The 13,563-nt window shown below is 47.4% G+C and overlaps 1 protein-coding gene across 1 annotated transcript in view; it reads left to right on the forward strand.

Moving 5' to 3' along the window:
- Positions 1–2,221, forward strand: part of SLC44A5 (solute carrier family 44 member 5) — a 184,956-nt gene extending 182,735 nt beyond the window's left edge. Inside the window, exon 22 of the mRNA XM_084637904.1 lies at positions 628–2,221. Within this exon, the coding sequence (XP_084494030.1) occupies positions 628–734 (107 nt within the window). The 3' untranslated portion in view covers positions 735–2,221. The remainder of the gene's footprint in view (positions 1–627) is intronic.
- Positions 2,222–13,563: the final 11,342 nt, after the last annotated feature.

The following is a 13,563-nucleotide window of genomic DNA, read 5'->3' on the forward strand; positions in this document are numbered from 1 at the left end:
AAAGCAATATCGCTTAAATTCTGCAGTCAGTCAATCAGCTGAAATACTTTTAAAAATTATTTAAAATTAAAATTGGTAAAAGAGAACTGAATATTTTGGAATAATGTAGGCAGAAATTAATACAAATATTAATTTGCAAATTAAATCATACTTTTATTTTTTAAGAATGGTTAAGCCTGATTATTATAATAATTCCTAACTAATCCTTTGGGCCAAATTCTGCCAATTTACAACCTACACAATCCCAGTGAATTTGGCTCTTTACTCTGTTTGCTTTAACATGAAGATAAAACTTAATTATTATGTACTTCCTCACTTTAGGGAAGTGGAATATTGGGCTAAGTATGGTATATTAAGATTGTTTATTATATAGGTTTTGATCCTACACCACTGAAGTCAGTGGCAAAATTCCCATTGATTTCAAAGGGTAGAGACAGGCCCATATAGTGACAAAAGGTTGATTATTATTCCAACTGTTTACAGTATAAGAAATGCCAAAATGTCAAGTATTGAAATAAACCTAGAAAGCTAAGAGAGCCGTTGTACATTAAGAGTTCAGCAGGTGGTGCTATTACTTTTCTTATTGTACTGCTTTGATCATTTAACTTGTGCCATTCTTCCTCCTAGTGGAAGATTTAGAAAGACATGATGGCTCTGCAGAAAGACCCTATTATATGAATAAATCTCTGTTGAAGATTTTGAACAAGCAGAATGTAGAAACCAAGAGACATTAGAAAATACCCAATGTTGTAACCACCCAATCGTGTTTGATTTAGTCCTGGTTTGATGCATTGTCTTCCCAACACAGATTAATTGTTGGCTTTTATTTGCATGTTTTATACCAAAGCTTCTATGAAAAGCCATCAGAATTGGTAAGGAAACTGTTTAAAAAACATAAAACCCAAGATGTGAACATTTTTATACTGAGATTTGTTTCTTTTTCAAGTTGTATTTAGCTTTTAATTCTATGGCTTGGATGTTTTGAAGATGTTGAGTATTCTTTTAAATATAAGCATTTAAAATATGAAATGTTTTCCTGTTGAATATTCTGGTATAGGACAGTAAAAAGATTTCAGAAATCATCATATTAAGCTTATTCTAAAAAGAGGGTCTTTAAATATCCTTCTAAAAATAAATGATCATAAAAACTATTAGACTTAACAGATTGTCTCTGTATTGTAGTATAGAGCTTCGGTCTTTAAACTATTGCCACTCACCCAGCCTGTAAAACTGTGTCCTCTATGACAAAAGTGCCTTACTGGCTATTATTATTACCCAGCTTATATTTAAAGTTTACACACATAATTTAAACCACAAAATAGAATTGCTAGATAGGAAAAACAAGACTCAGCTTAGTTGAAATGAAGTGGTATAAAATCAACTGCATTTTAAATACATTTGACACTTTTTGCTAAATACTGCAGCATGCACAATTTCCCTATTACTGTTGTCAGATCATGAGTATTTTATGCTCCAAAAAAGAAAGTAAAAGAGAATGGTTTTGTTACAAAAAGAAAATCATCTAAGGCTGTTTGGTTTGCTTTAGTAAACTTTTCTAAATCTAATTTAAAGGGTGCTGAACTCTAAATGGAGCCCTATTTTGTCTTCAGCTTCAGAGATAGCCCATTGTATTTAGATAATTGAGGGTAGAATTGGGCCCTTGGTATTTAAAACAGAATGAAAAGGGAAGTTAGTAGATATCTGCTATACCAATGTTATTTATGTATTTTTATGTTCCCAAATGTAAAGTAGATGCTTCATTTTAAGACTGCTTATTTACTATTCTGGAAGTGTTTTATAAATGACCCTTAATTTTCTAACTTTTGATACAGATTATTGGAATATAACTGCTTCATGTTTAAGATTACTAGCACTATTAATATAAAAACTGATTGTCTGTTACTATATGTTACAGAAGAGTCCATAAGCATTTATCTCAAATAAGTACATGTAAAATCACAAAAAGGCAATTTAAAGGATGAGACATGAGAGAGAAGTAACTGTCATTTTCACTTATCACATTTTTCATTTTAATGTGACTTTCAGAGATTGTATCATTTTCCTGCCAAAACCAAACTAATGTGAGCACATGACAGTCTGAGCTCTAAAACCTGTTTGCTTCTGCTGTGCAGAAATATTGGGAATGTATTGTTTAAATATCTTTGATAACTAAAATGTTTAATATTTAATGAAATTTGTTGTTACTTATTGTTTTACAGCTCTTGGGATTTGTTCTAATAAAGATTTAGATATAAAAAAATGATGTCTTTGTGCTGTTGCTTTTATTTTGGTGTGTTGCTTTTTAGGTAAATAACTTCATGAAAACTCACTGTAAAAATATTTTAGTTAGATTTATACCACACCATCTCATGCCCGGGGCGCCACTGACATCTTAATACATCTCCTTAAATAAACAGACTCCAGCAATTACCTGCAGATAGCACAGCGCTGGCAGCAACATGATTATAATAAACCTCACCAACAAAATCACTCCCAGAATGACGCATCACTGCAATGTGGCGATTAGGAGTATTCAGCTCTTGGCTCAATCCAAGAGCTCTCCTTAATTTGATTTATTTTTATGTGTTTTAGCACATTATTTTTCAAGCCTCTTAGTACCTTGGAGAACTTAAAAAAAAAAATTTTAAGGCTCAATATCCATAACATGAACGCTACTGGGCTGACACTAAAGTAAATGAGTCGTGAACTGAAAACCCAGAGGTGACAGGGAGATTTAGTATTATTATTTATATTGCACTAGTGACTAGAGCTCTCAATCAAAGATCGGGGCACACTGCAAACACATAACAGAAAGATAGATCATGCCCAGAAGACCTTACAATCTAAGTAAACAGCTTAATGTCCTTACTTCAATTAGATCCCCCTTAGCATGAAGGGGACGGGAAATTCTGGTTAATATGGATGGACAAGTTTCCCTTTATTAAAGTGGCAAAATTTCTCTCTCTCTCTCCTGTCTGGTGAGTGACAATCAGAGACTCACAACTCAAATGCTTAAAACACAATATGGGCTGCAGATGTTATAAGTGTGATTAATGCTTGCAGCAACTCCAAAGCCTTCAATAAAGGCTAAACACATTCTTATAATCCTAATACTTATTTTAACAATACTAACACACAGGTGAGCCAGACTGGTTCCAGCTCTGTATTTGTCAGTGTTCAGTTGAGACATGGGGATCTTGGCATGAGCTGGCACCTGGTTAGCCAGCATCACACATTACTTCACATCAGATTGACTTCAAGCCTGACCTCCTTAGTCAAAAAAAAATCTCCCATTGACTTCAAGGATAAAATAATATTTGGTTTAGTTTAAAAAAGAGTAACATGCAGTAACTCTCCAACTGCAACGTATCTGTCTGGCCAGGTATTTGTATATAGCCCCCTCCTGAGGCACCCTGTCTCCAAGGGTGGGACCCCCTTACTCTGCCCTTCTCAGATACTTAGTGACCCACTTTAGGTAGGGCCGGTGCAACCACTAGGCGAACTGGGCGATCGCCTAGGGCGCCAAGTTGTTCGGGGGGGGGGGCAAAAAGCGGTGCCACTGCCTTTGCAGGGCTGCTGTCCCCCTCACCACGCTGGCTCCTCCATGGCTGGGGCTTGCCGCCGCCACAAGTGCAATGCTCTGGCTCTCCGGTGCCTCCGGAAGGCGGCTCCAAGCTGCCGAGCTGCTGCAGCGGCCCAAGCCCGGCAAAGCCAGTGAGTGGACTTGGGGTGGGGGCCGCCGGGGTGGAGTGGGAAGGGCTTGCGGAGGGGCTGTGCACCCTCCAGGGGAGTTCAGGGGGCGGGGAGGGTGGAACCTGGTCTGGGGAGCAGCCCCTGGGCACAACCAGCCTCTGGGGTCTATAAAGGCTTGTTGAGATTTGCCCCTCAATGAACCAATGTGTGTGTGTGGGGGGGCAAGGTGGAAGTTTCACCTAGGGTGCAAAATATCCTTGCACCGGCCCTGACCTTAGGTCCAGTGGCCCCTGGGTGCTATCCCAGCAGTGCCTCCAAATGCAGCCCGCTCCTGCAGTGCCCCGATTGCCAAGGATGGCAGAGTTGGAGCTCAATGAGAAGGGGTGGTGTCCCTTGCTGGGAGGCTGACAGCTAGTCCTTCCCCAGGCTTCCAGTGCAGGGGAGGCCTAGAATGTGCTGCTGGCAGGCAGGCACCTCTGCAGATCAGGGGAGACAACACAAAATGGAGTCTCAGATATTCTGTGGCAGAGAACAAATGAGAAGCTGCATCCCCTCCAGCTGCTCTAACCCAGATTCCTGCTGCCAGCTCTCTCCACCCCATTGAGCCCTCTCAGGCTCAGCTCACGTCTGAGCCCTGCGCAGGCTCTCCGAGTTGCCCAGGCATGCCAATCAGGCTCTGGCCTGGTAACGCCTCCTCCCAAACACAGTGTCTGTCCTGGCACTGCTCACACTTCTCACAGGCTCTCCAGGGCCTGTGGTTGGCTCCTGGTCCCTTAAAAGCCTGTGTGTGACCCTCAAGCACAGATATGGGAGGCAGTTCAGGTTGCCAAGTTTCTGATTTTTGACCGGAAAGTCCAGTTCTCTGAGTAACCATCCACACTTCTGTTCTGCCACCGGGAGGGCAGGAAGAGCAGCTGCTGCTGGAACTGGAGGAGCTCTCAGGAACTGCCCGCCTCCGGCAGAGAGCAGTCTCAGTGGCCGGCGCTTGGGGGGAGGGATCCTGAAGCACGCAGCATTTGAGGAACTGGGTTGGTGGCCGGACTCACTACAGGGGCCCCCTCCTCATCCTCCTTTGTGCCCTGCCCCTGGGGTGCCATCCCCTCCCCACCTCAGTCACCCCCAATCTCCAGAGCAAGGCTCTCCCTCCCAGGTCCTGCCCCAGTCACCCCTAGAGCCCTGCTCAGCTGGTGGCGGGAGGGGAGAGGTGGAGAAAGCAGTGAGCAGCCGGGGGCCTTGAGGGAAGAGGTGGAGCAGGGGGGCGGGGCCTTGAGGGAAGAGGTGGGGCAGGGGGCGGGGCCTTGAGGGAAGAGGTGGAGCAGGGGGCGGGGCCTTGAGGGAAGAGGTGGGGCAGGGGGCGGGGCCTTGAGGGAAGAGGTGGAGCAGGGGCTGAGGAAGGTTCCGGAGCTCAGTGTCCAGTTTTCACAAGTTAGAATGTTGGCCACTCTAGAGGCAGTTTGTTTCAGTTCCAGTCTCTGCCTCTGTGGGACCTGCTTCTCTGAAGCCCCCAAACTGGCCAGGGGGCTAAAAACAGTCAGGGTGCAATCTACAAAGACATGTAGGTGCCTAAACTTCAGAGTTAGGTGCTTAAGGCCTTGTGACAGCACCGCTGCCATCTACAAAACTCCCACTTGGCTGCCCGCTAACCCTGTAGGTCCCCTAAACTCACTTGGTGCCTCACTTTCTGTTGTCAAAGTTCCTGAGGCTCCTACATTTCAGAGTCTGGGGCATGCACGCTGCTGCCCCATTCTAGATGTCAGGATGCCCTCGTCCGACCTAACCCTAGAACAATTTGTGAACTGGCGTAGGGTTGCCAACAGTCCCTTATTACATAGGTGCTGAAACTCGGGGTGCTGCTGAACTCCCAGCTTGAAGTGGCTTCCACCATATTCAGGGTTTACAGTTTGGTTCAATGGCTCTCAGCATCCCAACTATACAAATTGTTCCAGCATCCCCAACGGCCCTTCTTTTTCCAGCTCTGTACAACAAGATTGGGAGTTAATGAGTGCTGCAAAAAGCAGCAAGAAATACCCCTAGTGAATGAGTTGAGTACTGCTTAGTATTAATTATTAATAATAATAATTCATAATATCACTAGGCGGAGTGAGCCTGGAATGCTAAGAAATCAGTCCCTTATTTTTGAAATACAGTGTTGGCAACCCAAGGTGGAAGATAACTGTTTGGCCACCGATGTCACGTGCAGGGCCTGATCCTGCAGACAGCATCTGCACACACCTACGAGAGCAGGCCCCATTCAAAACCTAGCTTCCAGAAGAGCAGGTGGTACTGCTGCCTAACTTATGGCCCAATAGTTGGAGCCTTTGCCTGGGATGTGTAAGACCCCGGTTCAACTCCCCTCTCTCTGCCAGAGGGGCCAAATGGCTCTGAGTAGGGAGTCTCCCACTTCTCAGGCCAATGCTCTAACCATTGAGCTCTGGGATAGTCTGATATCCCTCAGTCTCTCTGGTTGAAGCTGTTCCATGTGGCATAATTAATGGCACAGGGGGAAAGGACAGTCATTGGTAGAGTCCTGCATGGATACACAAATGTGTATCCGCATCCAATCCGCAAGCCACAAAAATTAGCTGCAGATATCTGCATCCGCAGACGCAGATATCCGTGAGTTTGTAGGGCTCTACATTGGGGGCTGGCCTGAGGCTCCAAGGCATGTCCCCCACTGGAGCCTCCACCTGCCCTCAACCGGGTGGGGAGCTTGGGGATGGGGACATGACTGGGGGCTGCTCTTAGCCTCTCCGCACCAGGGGCAGGTGGAGGGTCTGCTGCAGCTCCCCATGGCTCCCAGGTTGGGCTCCACACTGGCCTGGCCGGGGGAGGGAGGAGACCTGTGGATCTGCCTAGGGGCTGCTCAGGCCCTCCACCCAGGGCAGGTGGAGGGTTTGCTGCAGCTCCCCACAGCTGACTGCCCAGATCTTACTGGCTCCAGGCCAGCATGGAGCCCAACCAGGGAGCTGTGGGAGCCGCGACAGACCCTCCACCCGCCCGTGCAGGAGGTGTGTGCGGGGTAAGGGCAGCCCCAGCCCAGTGTCCCTGCTCCCCAGACTCCCTCCCAGGGCAGGTGGAGGAGCCATGCTGTGGTTCCTCACAGCTGCCCACCTGGCTCTTACCGTCAGAGCCCAGTGAGGATACAAAATTTGTATCCGCATCTGTGCTGCTATCTGCAGAAATGGTCCGTGGATATAAAGCAGATACCAGCAGATTTGCAGGGCTCTAGTCATTGGGCCAGAGAGAGATGGACGCTGGCATCCAGTATGTTCAGAGAGGTCAAACAGGTGCCTCATTTTATGAAGCATTTACTGTTTAAAATACATTTTCTCCAGTGTTCTAGCCCCGTCAGTGTCCTGAGTAGAGTGCAGCGAGACGCGCTGGTGTCCTCCTTCCATTGAAAGTCTAGTGCAGTGCCCAGGGCTGCACACAGTGCTGAGCTGGAGCCGGCTCGCACCGGTTCGCTGGAACGCGAGGGACACCCAATTCTCAAAGGGCTTCTAAATTTAACAACCAGCCAAAAGTGGCTGGAGCACCCACGGGGCACCCACCGGCAGCTTCCCGCCCCACCCCCTGCCCCAGCTCACTTCCGCTCTGCCTCCGCTTCCTCTCCTGGATGCACCGCCCCGCTCTGCTTCTCTGCCACCCCTTCCCCCGGTTTCCCGCGAATCAGCTATTTGCGCAGGAAGCCTGGGAGGGCTGAGAAGCAAGCGGTGGTTTTGCGCTCAAGCCCAGGGAGGCGGAGGTGGAGCGGAGGTGATGGGGGGGCACGAGGAGGACCACCCACGCCGCAGCAGGTAACCCGGGGGGCGCGCAGGGGGACCGCTCCGTGCCCCAGCTCACCTCCACCTCCACCTCCCTGGGCCTGAGTGTGAAGCTGCTGCCTGCTTCTCAGCCCTCCTAGGCTTCCCATGCGAACAGCTGATTTATGGGAAGCCGGGGGGTGTCGAAGAAGCAGAGCGGGGCGGCGCGTTCAGGGGAGGAGGCAGAGGCAGAGCGGCGGTGAGCTGGGGCCGGGCAGGGAGCTGCCGGTGGCGGCTCTGCACCCACCAAATTCTCCCCATGGGTGCTCCAGTTGGTGCCTAAGGCGCCACTTTTGATGTGATCAGTGGGGGAGTGGCCACTCCCCCTGCTCCCCCCCAGCTACGCTACCCCACCCCTAGGAGTCAGAGGGACCTGCCGGATGCTTCCTGGGAGCCGCCCCAGGTAAGCACCGTTGCGTCTCCCCACTCGCCCCCCAGCAGGTCCCTCTGGGTCTTAGGGGCAGGGCGAGGTGGGCATGCACTACGGTGGCCCACGAGACCCTCCTGCCTGGTTCTGGGGGCAGGCAGGGGGCAGGGGAGGGGGGTGGATGGGGCAGGGGTCCCAGGAAGGGGAGTATCAAGGAACGCTGGGGGTAGGATGGGGCAGGAGTCCTGGGGGTGGGGGTGGGCCACGACCCCCTTGTGGGGTGAGGAGGGAACCAGTTGTTAAGGTATTGGCAGCTCATCACCGGCTGCACATACTCAAAGACTGTCTTTTTACTCCTCTGGGACTAGGGCACTTAAAAGTCTCAGTCTCAGAACAGCCTCAGTTTGGAGCTTCTCCCCCACCTTAGGAACAGCACCAGGGGGCTCAGCAGGGGAATGCAGAGGCAGAGGGAGTGAGGCAGAGGCTGGCTAATGTGGGATTTCAAAGAGGCAGCAGGTAGGTCTCTCACAAAGGAAAAAAGGGCGAGCTGGGGCCCGGGGGGCCTGTGTCTTGGTGAAGTAGCATGTGGCAGGGTAAAGGGAAAGCAAGGGGTGCCTGTGACTTGGTGAGGGGAGGTGAAAGGGGGAGCAAGTGCAGGGCATAGGTAGGGCATGGGGTTGCTGGCTCATTTTCAGGAGAAGGGGTACAATTGCAGCAAGAAAGCTATTGTGCAAAGGGCAAGAGCCCCAAATCCTTCAGGTGGATTATTGTATTTGGGAGAAGTGATTGTGTGTGGGGAGGAGTACAGTGCAATGGTACCTAATTGCCAGCCCCAGCTCCATCACCCACTTTGGGCACCAGCCCCTGCTGCTAATTACAGCAGAGACAAATGCTAAAGACAGCTGGTAGATCTGTGGTAGCTCACCACATCGGATGTTCTGCCCATGAAAGCAACACTTCAGACAAATTTCCTTCCAAAGTGCAAGCCTGGAGCCTGATCCTGCACACACTTACTGCCAGGTGGTGTGTTTACCATGATGAGTAGTTCTCATGACTCTTGGTGGTAAGCACCAGGTCTGGTAGTGAGTGCAGGATTAGGCCCTTGAACAGCAATGGTGGCCATGTATGTGCTTTTACTTTTACAGATGGTACCTCAGGAAATTGCTCTTTAACCAGGATCAGCAATATCGCAAACTATCTAGTTCTTAAGCTGAGAGCATGTTTTATAAATCAGTGTCTTTTGTCTTGAGATATAAAAGAATTAAACCATTATTGCGATCCCAGAAAACTCAGTGTTGTAACTTTTTTAAAAAATGGAAACTGCTGATGTGCTTTGTAGTTAATCACAAAGATGTGAAGTTTGGAATCTGATCTTTTGGTCACTCTGTTTGTGAGTGTTATAATACAATATGGCCAAAAGGCAATAAATAACCTCTCACCTGTACATATGGTGAAAAGTATTGGAACTGGCATAAGAAGCATCTAAAAAACAGCTTCTTACACTCCTAATAATCTACTAGAAACATCTTCTTTGGAATCTTTAATGGATAGTAATATTTTCTCTGGTCTTGATGTACAAGTCCTTAGTGGATAACACTACTATCCCATCTCAGAACTATCCCTTATCGCAGCAGGTACTGATTAGCATTACCTTGGGTGACCATCTCAGCTAGGAGGCAAAGGACTAAATAGGCAAGGAGACTAAAATCACCATTTTACCTGCTCCAAGTCTGGGCTGAGGCACATTGACGTTGTAGGGGGAGGACGCTGGCAATACGACTGCCTGGGCCTTGTTTGTTTTCTGGCCAAACAGAGGAATCCAGGGCCAGATCTCCAGCTGGTGTAAAAAGGCACCTCACCACGAAAGGCAATGAGCTTTGCCCTTTATACCAGCTGGGCCTCAATCTTTGGCACTGTGCGTACAACAACTAACTACAATTTTAGAGAGGGGAAAAATAAATACGATTTCCTCTCTTCTGGCTTTTACAGGCTTTCCTCTGGAGTTGTATGTCTCCAAGTTTTGTACAGTTTAAGTGCTAGAGATGAGAGTAGAACTCTGCCACGTGAGCAACATTATTACTCATGTACTGCCTGCTATGAAAGCATGTGCTTCCCAGCAGGGAAGGAGAAACAGGGTAGGCATAATTCAAAAGGGATGGGCTGTGTGTCAAACTGGATTTTAGCAGAGGCAATGTAGCAAAGCACGCTGGCATTTCTTTAGAGGAGGTAGTGGCTCATTGCAGATGCAGGAGCAAAGAGAAGAGCAGGCAGTTCAGAGTCAAGGATAACACCAAAGATCTGGACAGTGAAGGCACCAGGGAGGTCTTAATATCAAAAATTGAGTTTTGATTCAGGAAGCTCCTGGTTTTGAGATGTGGCTAGGTTGAAGTGCAGCAAGCCAGGCCTTGGCTAGGCTATGCCAACTGTGGGGAGAGGAAGAGGCAAACTGACACATTGGAGATAACCTTCAATTTTAAAGAAAGAGAATAATAATAGAATTTTATAAAAGAAAAGCCAAAAATTTGGCAGGAACAATAATACATGAATAATAATACAATATAAATAACACAGAAGCATCAAATACTTGCTTAGGAAAATAATAAACTGTAATTTATGATCACAATAAAAGAAGTTTTTGACACTCCGCTGTATCACTTCACACCAAGAGGGAATCAGTTCCTCTTCTCCCTGGCTGCAAAGTCCAGCTTCAGCCCAGTTGTCCGACCTTCACCTCTCTCCAGCTGATGATGCTCCTTTGCTTCAATGCTACGATGACCAGACCTTTTCCCAACAGGTTAATCTGTGAGCAACAGCTTTTCACTCAGTTCCCTGAGCACCCAAACTATACTCCTTCTGTCAGTGTCCCAAAGGTCAACCCCACTGGTTATGCGCTCTGTGGCCAGGTTCCTTGTGCACTGCCCTTCGAGGTCTAGCTTCCTTTGGCTTACCCCAGCACTGCTTCTTCTCACCTCCTTCCTTTCTGACCGCTTTCCCACTGCCTCCTTGGGATGGAGGCTGATCCGCCTCCGCGGCTCGAGCTGCCCTCTCATTGGCTGTCTCTCTCCAGGACATCACAGTTGCAGGCCCTAACACCACCCCTCTTGGTAGAAACTGCAGCAGGAGCTAGTGCCAGGGCAAGAGTTACTACGGAAACCAGGAGTTTATTCAGTGAGAAGAATCACTAATGGCTGGAAGACACGGAGCTGAGCATCCCTGCAATCTGGTATGGGTTAGGCTGGAGAAGCAGTGACCACAGAGATTTCTAGTATTCTTGTAAATGGGATTTCGAAATAGGCAGTAAAAGATGTCAGCAAGAAACATTTTATCGGAAAAAGAGTGAGTATGTTCTGATACGATTTGATTATTTTATAACAGATCAAAAATGCAGCGTTACTCTGCCCTCATTTGTGTGCCACTCAGAGGCTCTTAATTCACATTTACACCATCTCTCATTTTAAAAGACCGTTCCAACTTGAAAGGCACACCTCCATCTGAAAATGTTCTTATCTATTCCAGGCAACTCCTAAGTTATTTTAACTGAAAGAAAGTAGAGCATTTTTTTTAAAAAAAATTGCTTACATTGTGCATAGTCAGCAACATTATTGTGTTGTTGGTCAGTTGCCTGTATGATGACATCATCATTGCCATGTGCTTCTATGAGGGAGTCAGGTGTCTGTTGTTTCTTATCTTTCCAACAGGGTGTTTACCAGTAACAGAAGCAGGCAAACTGAAACTGAAGAAGCAGCAGGCAGCCATGCATGCGGAGAGGAAAGGGAGAGGGGCAGGCAGACAGGTGTCAGTCTGTTGGTGATGCTCTTGGGTCTGCACTAACGATCCTTTTAAACAGAAAAAGGTGAGCTGGAAACCCTTATGAAACGGAACCTACCCAGAAAAGAGTGTTCTTTCAAATCGGTGAGTTTAGAAGCACAAACAAGTTGCCAGTGTCCCTTTAACCACAGAATTGTAGAAGTAGAATCACAAGCCCAGAAAAGGATCCATGAATGCTATAAACAAGGAGAGAAAGGACTGAGGCCTAAATTCCCCCACATGCAAGTGGGGGCTTAGGACAAAGAAAACTCTGCTCTGGAGCCAGCTAGGGCTTCCCTGGCTATGCTGCCCCCAGTACTTCTTCTTAAGGCAGTTTCCCACTACTCTTTAGGGCAAGTGGGGACATGACTTAGATCCTTAACATGCCCACATCCCATGTGGAGACCTAGGAGGGCAGCAAGGACTTGCTGTAGAGGTTTCTGCCCCTTCCTCTTTCCAGTGGAACAGAGGAGTTCTGTACGAGAGGATCCCTGGGATTACTCAGGCTATGTCTACACTACAGTTTACGTCGGCATAATTTATGTCACTCAGGGCGGTGAATAAGCCGCCCCACTGAGCGACATAAGTTACACCGACATAAGCACCAGGATGGACAGTGCTATGTCGGCAGAAGGGTTCCTCCTGCTGACATAGCTGCCACTGCTCATGTGGGCTGGAGTAGTTAAGATGGCGGGAGAGCTCTCCCCCGCGGGCTTAGAGCGGCTACATTAGAGAGTTTACAGCAGCGCAGCTGCATTGGTGCAGTTGCGCTGCTGTAAACTCTCTAGTGTAAGCATAGCTCTAGCCCCAAGGATTCCTGGCCTATGAAGCTGAGGAAGGGAATGGTGACCCCATGGTACCTGGCAGAGATGAAGGATGCTGTCATTAAGCTTTTAAGAGTCTAGGAAAAGGAACCACGGCTTCTCTTGCATCACGTTGTGAAAGCATCATCTGGTTATGAACTTGGTCAGGGACCCCATCTTTGTTTGCTCTGTTAAAGCACCTGGGAGACTTTTGAGCATAATCATTAATTAATAATACAGCACCATGTATGCTTAAGCACAATATTATCCATCATCTGTGAATTCAACTGATGGATAGCCCTATGTAATCAATTATCTTGGATTCAGAATCTGAAAGAGTGCCTTTGTAATATATAAGCGATCATTAGGGGATTTCAGCGAGAACGAGACCTTGTCCCCCATATGTACAGAGTTATTTTTAATTAAATCTGGCTTTTTTTAAAACTACATCAGCATCTTTTTGTCTGTCAGAACTGGCTGTGGCTATTGGTTGTTTTGTCCTGCTTCAGAAAACTTCAAATTTACTGCAGATCTGCCTTCTTCCTTCCTTTTAAAGCATGCTCGTAAACAGACTTTCAGCATGATGAGTTTTAAGTATCACATAGTTTTCTTAACATTCATATTACATTTAAATCTATCATTGGCTGCAGGCCATAGAAACTTTAATCCATGTCCAAATGACTTTTAAAGCCTAGTCTCATTCTCTCTAGATTACTGATCTTCTGAGCTGCAGGCTTTCCCTGGTGATCGTATTTCTGCAGCAAAGTTAGTTGCCGCTAAGTGCATATTGCCCAGGGGAAGCATCACTCCCTATCATCTTCTGCTGGGATCAAGGTTCAGTAATTTGTGACACCACTTTATGGGGTGCAGCATATGCCCTGCCACATTGCTAGCCAGTTCTCCTTGCTTGAGATATGACAAGAGCTATGGCTTGTCTTACTCCTCACTGACTCACTCCTACAGAGGAGGATCTGCACACTGTCTCTGGGCTCCCCAAGCCCCAGAGCTGTGATCTGGCTAGTCCTAGTGCAGGCTGCAGAAGGAGCGGGAAAGTCCTTACTGACTTGCAGAGCAATGTTAAGGCATGGCC

The sequence above is a fragment of the Lepidochelys olivacea genome, assembly GCF_965140295.1.
Source record: "Lepidochelys olivacea isolate rLepOli2 genome assembly, chromosome: 8".
Classification (NCBI taxonomy): Eukaryota; Metazoa; Chordata; order Testudines; family Cheloniidae; genus Lepidochelys; species Lepidochelys olivacea.